The 14837-nt window shown below is 40.2% G+C and overlaps 1 protein-coding gene across 3 annotated transcripts in view; it reads right to left on the reverse strand.

Moving 5' to 3' along the window:
* CCDC88A (coiled-coil domain containing 88A) overlaps positions 1-13401 on the reverse strand; it is a gene marked incomplete at its 3' end in the record, with an annotated part of 125703 nt that extends 112302 nt beyond the window's left edge. For all 3 annotated transcript variants that reach the window (XM_082671953.1, XM_082671952.1, XM_082671951.1), the window contains exons 1-2: positions 13271-13401; positions 13071-13171 (exon numbers count right to left, since the gene is read on the reverse strand). In XM_082671953.1, the coding sequence (XP_082528079.1) occupies positions 13071-13171; positions 13271-13333 (164 nt within the window). In that variant the 5' untranslated portion in view covers positions 13334-13401. The remainder of the gene's footprint in view (positions 1-13070; positions 13172-13270) is intronic.
* Positions 13402-14837: the final 1436 nt, after the last annotated feature.

Consider the following 14837-nt stretch of genomic DNA (forward strand, 5'->3'; position numbering starts at 1 on the left):
TCAGTACTTACAATACTGTAAATATTGGGTTGGCCAAAAAGTTTGTTCGGGTTTTTCCATAACATTTAATGAAAACCCAAACGAACTTTTTGGCCAACCCAATAGTATATTCTCAATAAATTGAATAAACAATACTCATACTCCATACTCAACCTATTCTGCAAACTAGTGCCAAAGTTACTTTCCTAAAATAAAACTTTTAATCCTCTACTAAGGAATTTTAAATGGCTCTCCAATGCCTGCCATATGCAGCCTAATTTATACTACCTGTAGTTAATTTTCAGGTTTCCCATAAGCTAGCCTACTCTGGTTCTCCAACGTGGATCATCTACTAAGGCTAGTCCCCTCACCATCTCCCAAATAATAAATATACCTAATATGCTTTTTCCTCAAGCTGCTTCCCTAGCTTAAAACACCCTCCTCTCATCTATGGCAACCAAGTCCAATCATTCTACAAGGTTTGAATCAAATCTAGCTTCCTCCCTATTTAGGCTTCCCTGATTATCCATAACCCTCGAAGCTAAACCAAACTTCTAACTAACTTATAAACAGTAGGGTTCCCTAATCTACACCTGCTAATACACACACACACATACACACTCACTGAAAAGAAACATGTAAAAACCCACACAAATTAAAGAAAGAAAGAAAAAAGCTAATAACCAGAGATTTATTTTCAAATACATGCTTGGGATCATTCACCATTCACTATAGATTCATCTTGGTCAGTTATATACATTCAATACCTAACACAAATACTTAAGTTTAAAACAACAAAATGAGACACTGAAGATTATGAATCATAACATGTATATTCTATTCACAGAGGTAGAAATATATCAATAGCTTAATTCATTTACAAAGATTTTAAACAAACAGTTGGAGAAAATTAAATTAGCCTTCAATTATGAGTAAACCACACTCCATTTTCACTGAACATTCAAATTAACTAGGATTTTATTGTGGTTTACCCTTTCTTAACCAGTCTCGGCAAAAATGGATTGGAGTATTACGTCCACTGGTCTTTCTCCACTTCTCATCCTCCACAACTTTGTAATAATCCAGGTCTTAATCAAGGATTAAGACTCAACACCTAAAACTAAACCATCATCCTTGGTCCTTTATCACCCAAGGGAAAGGAAACAGTCATGTTGTCAATGGTAATGTGAAGTTCAATATTTTTTTCTAGCTGTCACTAGGAAAGTATGTTACATTAAGAATACATCATTTTAAAAAATTTCCTGAAAAACTATTGAGATATTTCACAAAGTTTCATTTTTAATACACAGATTATACTAATAAAAGTTCCAATTACTGGTCTTCTTTCCCTACTATTATTGTTTTCTTTAATTATAACATTGTTAAAATGAGCTATTTATTGTTCAGCTTTCTATTTTAATTCAAAGTACTTATGTCTATCTCTAGTGGTAATCAAGAGATCATAGCTTGGGACTTCCCTGGTGGTGCAGTGGATAAGAATCTGCCTGCCAATGCAGGGGACATGGGTTCGATCCCTGGTCCAGAAAGATCCCACATGCCATGGAGCAACTAAGCCCGCCCATGCACCAAAACTACTGAGCCTATGGTCTAGAGACTGCAAGCCACAACTACTGAGCCTGCATGCCACAACTACTGAAGCCCGGACACCTAGAGCCCATGCTCCACAAGAGAAGCCACCACAAGGAGAAGCCCACACACCGCAATGAAGAGTAGCCCCCCACTCACCACAACTAGAGAAAGTCCGCGTGCAGCAATAAAGACCCAACACAGCCAAAAATTAAAAAATAAATAAAATTAAACCTTTACAAAAAGAGAGATCATAGCTTCATAAAGAATAAGGAAATAAGTTCCTTCTCAACCTTAGTTATCTTCACTCTATTCCATTTTATCCACCCATTACCATGGTCTAACTGTGGCCCTAAATCACCATTCAGAATTGCAACCTCCAAAATCTCAAATTCTGAAAGTGCCCTCTGACCTCAACATCCCATACCACTCTGTCTCACTTCTTCACTCCTTCTAAACCTACTCTTCCTTCATTATTGCAAACTCTACTCTATCAGCCTCCCCCAATGACACTCGCTTTCCTCCTCACTTTAATGCTCACACTCTATTCGTTTCAACTATCCCACCTGAAAATGTTCCCATCCCACATTTATAATACATATCAATCCCCAATTTTGAATAAACGTCACAGATCTTTTTGTCAGTTTCTGAGTGCTAAGCATCCCTGGTAAGTTATTCAACCATGCTGACTGAATGTGTGGTTTCCAAACCTCAACCCTCAACCATCAACCCTCATGATAATACTTGTGCTCATCTTTTTTTTTTTTTTGCAGTATGTGGGTCTCTCACTGTTGCGGCCTCTCCCGTTGCAGAGCACAGGCTCCGGATGCGCAGGCTCAGCGGCCATGGCTCACGGGCCCAGCCGCTCCGCGGCATGTGGGATCTTCCCGGACCGGGGCACGAACCCGTGTCCCCTGCCTTGGCAGGCGGACTCTCAACCACTGCGCCACCAGGGAAGCCCTTGTGCTCATCTTTTAACTGACTCCCTTTGTGATTTCCTCCCAGCAGCCTTGTGAAACTGTCCACTTTCCTCAAACCTCCAGCCTTTTAATGTTGCAGTTTCCTAGGATATGTCATTGGCCCTCTTGTGTATTTTTTTTGACATCTATGTCATTAGTTTCTATTACAAACTTAAAAGCTAATTCCCATATCTCTAAACCTTCCTCCTCTAAGCACCAGACCTATGTATATCCACCTGCCCAAAAGATATTTCTCACTACTCACCAGACATTCCAAAATAAACTCAAAATTATTTTCTACATTTCCCCTCCCCTCAACTTTTCATAATGCCTTACTTAAAAAGGCACTACCATCCATTCTTCACCCAAGTAAAAAACTTGATAATCATCTGAGACACACCCCTCTCTTGTGCTACATACCAAACTTGTAACCAAGTCCCACCACGTCAGCATTATCTCTCTTCCACATCCTTTCTACATCAGTATGGTCTCTATCTCTGTTCTGGACCTCATCAGCACCAACATCAGTCCTTCTAAAATGCAAATGCTATCTGTTTCAATTCCTCCAATGTTTTGTAGCCTATATTACTGTTTTTCAAGCTGAAGTAAAGTAGTGAGTGACACCTTTTAAAGAAACGAATTATCAAGAATCTCTGAGGATCTGTCCATAGACATCCTAAGAGTCAAAGACCCCTGTTTGAAAAAATGGCTTAAGAAACTAATCTTAGTCTATGAAAAAAAAATCTTTCAATTGTGAATTATCACTGCAAACGAAATTTATTTTTTTTTAACATCTTTATTGGGGTATAATTGTTTTACAATGGTGTGTTAGTTTCTGCTTTATAACAAAGTGAATCAGTTATACATATACATATGTTCCCATATGTCTTCCCTCTTGCGTCTCCCACCCTCCCACCCTCCCTATCCCACCCCTCCAGGCTGTCACAAAGCACCGAGCCAATATCCCTGTGCCATGCGGCTGCTTCCCACTAGCTATCTACCTTACTACGTTTGTTAGTGTGTATATGTCCATGACTCTCTCTCGCCCTGTCACAGCTCACCCTTCCCCCTCCCCATATCCTTAAGTCCGTTCTCTAGTAGGTCTGCGTCTTTATTCCTGCCTTACCCCTAGGTTCTTCATGACATTTTTTTTTTCTTAAATTCCATATATATGTGTTAGCATACGGTATTTGTCTTTTTCTTTCTGACTTACTTCACTCTGTATGACAGACTCTAGGTCTATCCACCTCATTACAAATAGCTCAATTTCGTTTCTTTTTATGGCTGAGTAATGTTCCATTGTATATATGTGCCACATCTTCTTTATCCATTCATCCAATGATGGGCACTTAGGTTGTTTCCATCTCCGGGCTATTGTAAATAGAGCCGCAATGAACATTTTGGTACATGACTCTTTTTGAATTTTGGTTTTCTCAGGGTATATGCCCAGTAGTGGGATTGCTGGGTCATATGGTAGTTCTATTTGTAGTTTTTTAAGGAACCTCCATACTGTTCTCCATAGTGGCTGAACCAATTCACATTCCCACCAGCAGTGCAAGAGTGTTCCCTTTTCTCCACACCCTCTCCAGCATTTATTGTTTCTAGATTTTTTGATGATGGCCATTCTGACTGGTGTGAGATGATATCTCATTGTAGTTTTGATTTGCATTTCTCTAATGATTAATGATGTTGAGCATTCTTTCATGTGTTTGTTGGCAGTCTGTATATCTTCTTTGGAGAAATGTCTATTATTACCCCTTGAAGAAGAATTTAAATTACTGACATGAAAACACAAACATTAAAATTCCTGGGGACTTCCCTGGTGGGAGGGACTTCCCTGGTGGCGCAGTGGTTAAGAATCCGCCTGCCAATGCAAGGGACGTGGGTTCGATCCCTGGTCCGGGAAGATCCCACATGCTGTGGAGTAACTAAGCCTGTGCGCCACAACTACTGAGGCTGCGCTCTAGAGCCTGCCAGCCACAACTATTGAAGCCTGTGCACCTAGAGCCCGTGCTCTGTAACAAGAGGAGCCACTGCAAAGAGAAGCCCGTGCACCACAACAAAGAGTAGCCCCCGCTTGCCACAACTAGAGAAAGCCTGTGTGCAGCAACAAAGACCCAACACAGCCAAAAATAACAAATATTTTTAAAATAAAAATTCCTAAAGACTCCCAAGAACACCTGTGGATCCAATTAAAGAAACACTAGTTAAGATGGTTAATTTTATATGTTAACTTGGCTGGACCACAGTGCCCAGATATTTGGTCAAATGTTATTCTGGATGTTCTATGAAGGTGTTTTCTGGACAAGATTAACATTTAAATCAACAAATTTTAAGTAAACTGGATTACCCTCCATAACGTGGATGGGCCTTATCCAACCATTTGAAGGCCTTAATGGAACAAAGACTGACCTTCTGCTAGAAAATTGCCTTTGAACTCAGTGCATTTTTTCCGAGTTCACCCAGGCCCACTCCATTAGATTTTGGACTAAGCCTCCACAATCTCATGAGCCAATTCTTTAAAATAAATCTAACTCTCTCTGTCTCTCCCTCTCTACACACACACACACATCTTGTTGGTTCTGTTTCCCTGGAGAGGACCTGAATGAATATACATCTCCACAGGGAAAAACCTCAATCTTCCAACATGGTATCTTAAGGACAGCTTCCCGCTCTCCACCTCCCCAAATTCATTTCCCATGTGCAAAAAGCATACAATCTCTGCTTTGGCCATATAAAATATCCTACAGTTCCCCGATTCCTCCATTTTTATTCACATTTTCATGCTTCTTTTCATGCTATTTTCTTTACTTAAAATGTCCTTCCTCCTACTCCCACTATTTGTGACTCCTATTCACCCGATTGCTCCTACTCAACTTTCATGTCCCAATTCAAATGTTTTCTCCTCCAAGAAGCCTTTCCACCATGTAAATAATCACTTCTCTCTTTGTGCCAACACTGTACCAAGAACATAATTCCACTACATAGCACATATGTCACACTGCAATTTGTTTACAAGCTTGTCTCCCTTACTAGTGGGCAAAGACCATGTCTTACTCGGCATCACATCCCCAGCACCTAGCAGACAGTTTGTCATACAGACTTTGTTGTGTAGTAAGCACTCAGAAACTATTAAATGAATGAACTGATCTTTGAATGAGCCATCCCTTCATCCTTCTCACTAAGCACTGTATCTATAGGTCCTGGCAAAAGAGATCTCTGCCCTGAGCCCCACTGTGGCCTTCCTCAGGATATGCCCCTCACTACTGGGCAAGAAGTCCATGGAAACAAGAGGACATACCCATACACTCCCCCTTCTTGATGACACTCCATTTACTGGAACTATGGAATTTCTTGTTTAAATACCTCTAACCCAATTTCAGGACCTGCGCAGGCCTCTTTCCCAGATCTGTCCTTGGGATGGACTATGCTACAGATGTGTACATCCTTGGGCCAAGGAGCAGCTGTTTGGAGTAGGGAGTACAAGAGGCTGGACCTCAGGCATGCATGCAAGATGTCCACAGGCATGCACAGAGGACCTCTTTGTGGTGCCAGACAGAGCCAGGGATGGGGACAGGAGGTTGGGATCCACTTCTTCTGATACAGAACTGTGACTTTATGAATTCTAAATTCCACAAATTCTTTATTTGAATTTTAACTGTAAGGCTGTGGACAAAAATCTCAATATGTTGAACATCATCAAGAAAGTTACAGGAAACCAAACTGAAGGCTCTGTATATTCTAATACCATACAAAACCACGGACTATGACGTTGTTCTTACCACATCACCTCAGCAAGACATAACATAGGTGGGGAAAAGATCCAATGAAGGTAATTAAAATAAAGGGACAGAGGGAAAACAAAAGAAAGAAGGAGAAATAGAAGACAAACTAAAATGGAAAACAAACTAAATTCTACAATACTAAAACTAGAGAGTATCCTCAGAATTTTGAAATTAATAAAATTATAAAACATCTTCATTCATTCCTTTGACATTTACTGAAAACTTATGACGTACCAAATCTATGCTAGGTACTGGTGATACATGCCAGACACTATTCTAAGTGCTGGTGATCCATAACATAAAACCTCTAGCCTCCAAATGTTAACGCTCTAGTAATAATACCACTTTAACAATTTAGTAAAGGTAGATAAGGGATCACAGGGGAGAGAGCAATTAACTCTGCCAAGGGACTTCACAGGGTATTAAAGGATGAGGAAGAATTTGCTAGGCAAAAAAAGGGGAAAGGGCAGTCTAAGGGAAAATAATTATTTTAATAGAAATAAAAGATATCAACAGCTAACATTTATTGAGCACTTGCTATATGCTAAGCATTGTGCACAAATCATTCTATTTGATTCTTATAATAACCCTGTGATTCTCTTTTTATCCTGTTTATAAATGAGAAAATTGAGAAGTGAGATGATACCAATAGAGATCATACAAAACCAAGCTGTGAAAGATCATGACTTGTTTGAGGAAACATAAATATCAATAGGTAGGTATGGTATAGCACAGGATAATAATAATGACAAAAAACAGCACTGGGGATACAGTGGTCAACAAAACAGAAAACCGATACTTTCCCTGCCTTAGTAGAGATTATGTCTACTCCAGGAAGGAAACATTATCTCCCATCTTAGAGAGGTAGGAACTGAGATTTAGAGATGACAAGTCAATTGTTTAAGGTCACACACCATGTGTGTGTGTGTGTGTGTGTGTGTGTGTGTGTGTGTGTGTGTGAGAGAATGAAACCAACTCCATCTAATTCAAAGGCCAAATTCACTCCAGTTTACCACACAGCCTCTCTATTATTCATTTATTCAAGGTAAGTGTATCAAGAACCTACTGTGTGTCAAGCACTGTGTTTGGAACAGAGAGATAAAACATAAAGTCCTTGGCTTCAAGAAATTCACAGGTTAGTCAGTAGAGTCTAGCTAACCAAGAACTGCTATTACCAAGGTATATATAGGGTACTATAGAAGCACAAGGAGGAGTACTATGCCTAGGATGAGCCAGGGAATGGCAACGAAGTTAAAGAAAGCAATAGTAAGAAGGTGAAAGACTGTTCTAAGGAAGGGAAGAGGGTCTAGAAAGGCACTGAGACATATGAGAACACAGCTTGTCTTTGGGAACTCTAAGTTTGCTCAATATTAGGCTATGCACTGAGGATTGGTACCATGCAAAGATGAAAATAGAGAATTAGGGAGAAGCCAGACCTCAAAGGAGTCTAGACACTCAAGTAATGAGTTTACTCTGAGGGCAGAAGAAAGCTACTGAGCCATCTTAAAGGTAGGAGTGACATGATAAAATCTGTGTTTTAAAAAATTTCATGTGATCACAGATGAGGAGACAACCTGAAGGGGGGCAAGCCAAAGGTAAGAAAATCAGTCAGGGGCTACTGCATTAATCTCAAAGTCAGGGACACATCTGAGAAATATTTGGGAGATAAATCACAAAACCTGGTAGTAAGACAGCAACTCTGATTACATCATGAGTGTGTTATTAAAGAAGCAAAACGGACTTTCCTGGCAGTCCAGTGATTAAGACTCTGGGTTTGCAATGCAGAGGGCGCAGATTCGATCCCTGGCTGGGGATCTAAGGTCCCACATAACGCGTGGCATGGCAAAAAAAAAAGCGAAACAAAACTAAACAAAAATTGTATGAGAGGGCTTCCCTGGTAGTGCAGTGGTTGAGAGTCCGCCTGCCGATGCAGGGGACACGGGTTCCTGCCCCGGTCTGGGAGGATCCCACATGCCGCGGAGCGGCTGGTCCCGTGAGCCATGGCCGCTGAGCCTGCGTGTCCGGAGCCTGTGCTCCGCAACGGAAGAGGCCACGACGGTGAGAGGTCCGCGTACCGCAAAAAAAAAAAAAAAAGAAAAAAAATTGTATGAGAGAGACCATACCAAAATTCAGAGTTAATGCCATACCTGGTAAGACAACTTATATATTTTATAAGTCACTTTGGGGTTATTATAGTCATAAAGTTAGCACAATCTATTTTTGAATCTTAAGTACTGATAGAATGAAGGAAGATTTCTCAGTCAACTTCCTCTATTAAATGGCTCCTTTGGGTACACTTTATGAAGCTGTTTCTCAGGAAACACTTAAGCAGAAGTTGGATGACCATGTGTCATATAAGAATGATTTTCATAGATGATTTCTAAAGTACCTTCAAATTCAAGATTCTAAAAGAAGAAATGCCATAACAAGTATATCACAATTACTACATTATTCAAGTAGAGATTTCTGTAGCTATCTAATGGGGTTGAATCATAGAAAGTAATTCCAAATATTGTTCTGATACTATTAACAATTTTTCCGTACTTAAAACTATAACATATCCATATTTTCAACTGCTTAGGTAATATGACTAGGATTATGAAATCAACTACAATGTCACAAATTCCTTAAAAATTCATAGCAAGTAATATTCTACATTGGTTGCAAAACTGCATGACATCTCAAACAGGAAAATGATTATTTCCACTTCACTGTCACCAAGCCCTATGTCTGATAGCTAGCACTGCGGAAAAAAGATTTCGTTTGGTTGAAGTAGGAAAATGCCCTGCAGCATGCAGAAGAGCTGGCCCATCTCTAAATAGCTTCCTCTTCCCATTAGTTAAAGAGAACTGATGCCATGTCACAAGCTCTTACAGAGATTCTTTGATTCAGGAGCTACTCAATGAAATCCAGGATTCATCTCTGAATACACTGAATCCCAAATAAGTGAACAGACTCTGAAATTATAAGGCAGAGTCATAAACTGGCACGAAGAAGTCAGCTCTTTACTTTCAAATTCTAGGTCAAAAATACCAAATCCAGAGTCACTGAACTAACCAATATTCTTACTCTTAAAAAACTCTTTAGACGAAAAAAAAATTCTACCATAAGGCTCCTAAACAAAATTCTAAATCTATATCTATATCTGAAAGCAGGAACACAAGGCTGGCAGGGCAAAAATGTAATTATAAGTATATAAACAGATTTCCACTTCTAGCCAACATGAAATAAAAGGAACCAAATTTACCCTCCTGCCTGAAACGACTGGGAAAAAAAAAAGACAAAACATATGAAGCGTTTTTCAAAACAGTGGTCATCAGGCAGCAAAGGACAGTAGATCCCTGATAAGGGGTAAACATACAAGATAAGTCCTACAATTGCCCCAGTTTATTGCCTTGAAAGAGTTTTCTAGGCCACAGAACCGGAATGGGGAACCTATGCAGAGCACACATAGTGGTCTCCCTGAGTTGAGGAGACAGAACGTAGTATGGAGACAGCAAGGTGACTGTCATATACAAAGCAGAGTACCTAAGAGAGAGCTGCTCAGAAAGATCCAGAGATCTACACAGGGTATCCCTCAAGTCTTCAGCTGAGTACTTATAAGTATATACGTGTGAGGAAACTACACACGGACAGTGAAAGAACCACCAAAAAGGATTAGAGGGACACCACCCAGAGCTCACACAGGTCCAGGAATAGTTCCTGTTTCCACCAGCCAGAGTACTCAGAAGGGTTCTGCCTCAGCAGTGCAACAAAGCAAAGTGGTACTGCCTAACACAACTTAAAAGCAAGATCTGAAAAGATCACTGTTTCCAAGTAACAACTACATTCCAGAACAAAGCTCAAGAATATTTTTAATGGGAAACAAAAATATCCTGCACCCAACAGCACAGTAAATTTTCAAATGTCTGGCATCTAATCAAAAATTACCAGGTATGAAAAAGCAAGAAAACACAATCCATAATGAGGAAAAATATCAATCAAAACCAATCAAGAAATGGCACAGACAGTATTAGTAAACATGAACTTTAGGCCAGTTATTATTGTATTCTACATGTTCAAGAAGCTACAGAAAAGACAAAGCATGAAATCTATACACAGGGAAGATATAAAAAAGACTGAATTTTTAGAGATGAAACTACACTACCTGAAATGAAAAATACACTGGATGGGATTAACAGCAGATTAAACATTACAGAAAAAAAGATTAATGAATTTAGCAAGATTATCCAAAGTGAAACAGAGAAAAAAAGACTGAAAAAAAAAATTGAATGGTATATCAGTGAACATCGAGCAGCCTGATATACATATAATTGGACTTCCAAAAGGAGGAAAGGAGGCAAAGAAAGGATATATATTTAAAGAAATAATGGCCAAAATTTTTCCAAATTTGATAAAAACTACAAAACCACAGATCCAAGAAGCTCAATGAACTCCAAGCACAAGAAACATGAAGGAAAATACACATGCTGCATTTACAAACGGTTCTCGCTCACAAATTCTATAACCAAATGTAATCTAGAAATTACTCAGACTGAAGCTAACTTTTAGGTTAACTTACTGGGTACCATTTCAACTGACAATTTAATAGAGTATATTAAATCAAACATTAATTTGAGCAAAGTGCTTAATAGAAATCTTAATGATTTCAAAATTAGTAAAATGTAGCTTCTAAAACAATGTATTTTGTTGCCCTATTTGGTAAATAATTAGGTAATTTGTGTTGATCTTATTTTAGAAAGATAGTTTTTAAAAAGCTAAAACATACGTCTTCCTTTTTAAAATTTTCTTTTCTTTTAATTTATATAGGTCATTCAGAACAGAATTAGGACACTGAAAAAACTTTTAAAGAAACTGAGAGGTGGAATTGAAAACAGAAGCAGATTTGAGGTTTGGAATGGAGCTACTCCTCCCAAAAAAACAACCTGGCAACCACTATTTTGGGACACCATTACTTTCAAAATATAGACACATATATATTTTAAGTATAAAGCTGTACCCAAAGTGGAAACAAGCTGAAGTGTCTGTTTTTAGCACCTTGGCTAACAATTTAGGATTCAAAAAATCTAAGTGTTTTTTCGAAAAAGAATCATTCAAATAAAAACCATTAAAGGGGAAAACTAAAGTAATGTATTTTCCTATTTTTGTGAGCACACTGTTTTTTTAGGGTTCAGCATACAAACTCACAATCTTCTGTCCAAAAACAAACAAGAAAAGAGACATAGGGGGAACAAGTTCTGAGTATCTACTGTAATGGCTACCCTTCCTGTCATTTGTGTTCCCTAAAATAGAAGTCAGTTTAATTATTCTACCATTTTGCTTGGGAAATAGTGGGATATTTCAAAGATTAAAGATAGTTCCATGGGAGAGCAGCCCAAAATATATTTATTATTCCTGGAAATAATTAATGTCTACATTCCCTTTTCCTTCTTTAAGAAAAAAATATACATACACATTCAGATAACATATATTTCTTTGGGTGCCTACACAAAACACTTCTGGAAAACATGTAGTAGTATAATACTTCCCTGTAGGATCAACACATACATGAAAAACAGCACAAAAATCTCTTTGAGCATATAAACTACGAGTCTCTTTGAGTACACAGACTGTTAAGTTTACCAGTGGAACAGTTATTTATGGATTTGACTTATACCTTCTTTTAAGTAGAAAAATCTAAAAAGAAAACTAATACCAAAAAAAAATACTGAACTGATCATTTATATGTTAGGTTATTAGTCAATTAACAGTAGATTTATTCTCTGGTAGCAATTATTTATTAATAATGTACTAAATTCCCAAACATATAAAACATAAGAATGTCTTAAAATTGAAAGTTCCAAACTACTCTTGTAATCAGTTTGTATTCAAGACAAATAAGGCTAAACACACATTATTTTAAGCACAACTGTAATATTCACTACACTGATGTGCTGAGAATGCACATATACTACAATAACTATGATAAAAATGGAGCTTTGATTTCACTGATCCAGCTACCAATGATTTCGATATTCAATTGCCACCTCAAAATCACTTTCCTACTTAATTTAAACCCAATATCATGAACATAAAAGACAAAGATTTGCCTACTAAATCATTAGCCAGTTGTCACCAAGATTTCAACCACCTGCATTTCAAAACTAGCTCTAAGAATACCTTAAAATGATTCCCCAAATATTAATCTACTAATTCACACAATAAATCACCTAATCAGACTTTAGTTATTATATGCATTTAAAGTACTTCCTACAGCAACAGTCCTCACCAATCAGAACTGTTGTTTGAAATTCTTTCCTCTGAAATCTGTTATTACTTCACCAGTTTCAAATTTTGAGCCATTTATTTTTAGACACAAAGGTTAATAAGAAACATTTCTGCACCAAATGCACATAACTTCACAGTAAAGCCTTTTTCTCCCTTAGGAAACTATTGTAATTTCCCTCTTCATTTTACAAAATTATCAGAGGATACAATGTGGTTTGGATTTCAGCACTGAAGAAAATAAGTGACAATACATGATTTGCAGAATGAAAAATTAAAGTTTCACAATTTTAACACGTATAATTACTGGCTTGTGATAAATGGGCTGATAAATGTAAGATTATCACTCCTTTCAAGGTCCAATTCTTAAACCACCTGAATTTTTCTCGCCAAAAAACTAAATTAGGATCTTAAAACATAAAGCCTCTAAGTTCACAGTATGCAAGTTTAAAAAAAAAAAAAAGTTGCCTAGAAAGAAAAAAAAAAGAACACTTACATTTGGAGCATGACTTGGTTCAAGAACACCCCATCCACCAAAGCCACATATTCATCCAGGTTGGTCCCATTTCCTGCAGCCAGAGGTCCAAACGTTTTAACCTAGAACAGAATGATGATCATCACGACACGAACGCCCACCTCCATCTCTGCAGCCACAAATAATGCAGCAAAATATACAATAAATAACACCCCACTTACCCAAGTGACCAAGGGGCTGGTCATGAACTGCTCCAGAAGGGGAGTAAAAATCTCGTTCTCCATTTTACAGAGAATGTACTTGAAAAAAGGAACTACCACAAAAATAACCCTAGGGAATTGGTCACTAAACGTTGAAGAAGTAAGTAGAAATCAATGAAAGTCCATTTTGGCACGGGAAGAAAATCCCATCGTGGAGGGGAGAAAAACTCTCCCTCCTCAAAAAACACCCCAGAGGGAAACGAGCCGAAATCCCGAGAAGTGGCTTCGACAGCAGCCACGAGCAGCAGCCTGCCCTGGAAATGTCTGTACCGGGCGAGGAGGGGCAGAGAAAAGGCATCTGGAGGAGGAGGAGGAAGGGAGAAGGGGTTGGAGCAGCAAGACAAAAAGCCCGTCAAGGTTGCCCAGCTCCTGGAGGAGCCAGACCAGCGAGGCTGCCCCCAATGAATTAATCCCCCCGTGGGCTAAATGAAATCCCACGTTAGATACCACGTTAAGGGTTGCGAGCGGCCGTCAGGCTTTACCTCCGCGTTCCGCTCCACACGTTCCACCCACCAAAGTGGGCATGGAGCCGCTCTGACCCGCGGAGCCTCCCCTGCCCGCAGCCCCTCACCAACGACAGGCAGGGCTCGCCCCTTCCCACCGACCGCACACCATCCCTCCGTCGACCCCAAGCCTCGCCGCCTGCCCCCTTCCCCTCCCAGGGGGTGGGGGCTTGAATGTGTGTCCCTAACCCCCCAGTTTCCCGAGCCCCGCCAGCCTTTTCAGTGCGCCTCAGGGAAGCCCTGGCACAAAATCACCGCCGCGTTACAGCCTCCTTCTCCGCCCTCTCTGGAGGAGCCAGAGTAACGGCCTCAGAACCGCATTGCCGCATCACACCCCGCTCCCCGCCGCCCAACCAGCGCCTCCAGCCCGCCGTCAAAGGGGCGCGCTGCTCCCTCCGCGCCCATATCCTTCCGCCGACTCCCCGCCCCTCCCGCGCCGCAGCCTCTGGATTGTGGGAGAAGAAAACCGCTGCATGAGCGCGCTCCCCAGCGCGCGCGCCCCCGGGCCAGCCCCGCCGCCGCCCAGATCTTGGCGGTGGGCGAGGCGTGGACGCGCGCTCCCTGCGGCTGCTTCGGTGGCCCGCGACTCGCTCGCGCCCCGGACTATTGCCAGGGCCTGGGGGGCGGGGATAGGGAAAGGAGAGGAAGGGGTCTGTTGCTCCCTTGCTCATGCCTAATTATGGTTTACTTCCTCCCCGAGTGCCTTCTTTGATGTGTGAAGGAAAGGGAACGAAATCCCTCTCCTTTAAACATGAGGGATGCAGACAGCTTTTTTCGGACAGTTTGATTTGATCTGTTGAGCGTGCTTTCGCCAGCAAAACGGAGTAGGAAAACTCACTGCAGTAAATAGCAAAGGAGGGACTTGGGCCGCAAACTCGCTTGTTTGTTTTCCTTTTTGTCTTCCTCTCCTTTAAAAAATCCAGTCCATGAAAGCATGCATGTTCTGCAAAGTTGCAAGTGAATGTAGTAGGATTTTAAATAACCAAAGCCGTCTTTCAACTTGTTGGTGTTCCCTAACTGGAGCA

Source organism: Grampus griseus (assembly GCF_964374135.1).
Source record: "Grampus griseus genome assembly, chromosome: 15".
In the NCBI taxonomy this organism is placed as follows: Eukaryota; Metazoa; Chordata; class Mammalia; order Artiodactyla; family Delphinidae; genus Grampus; species Grampus griseus.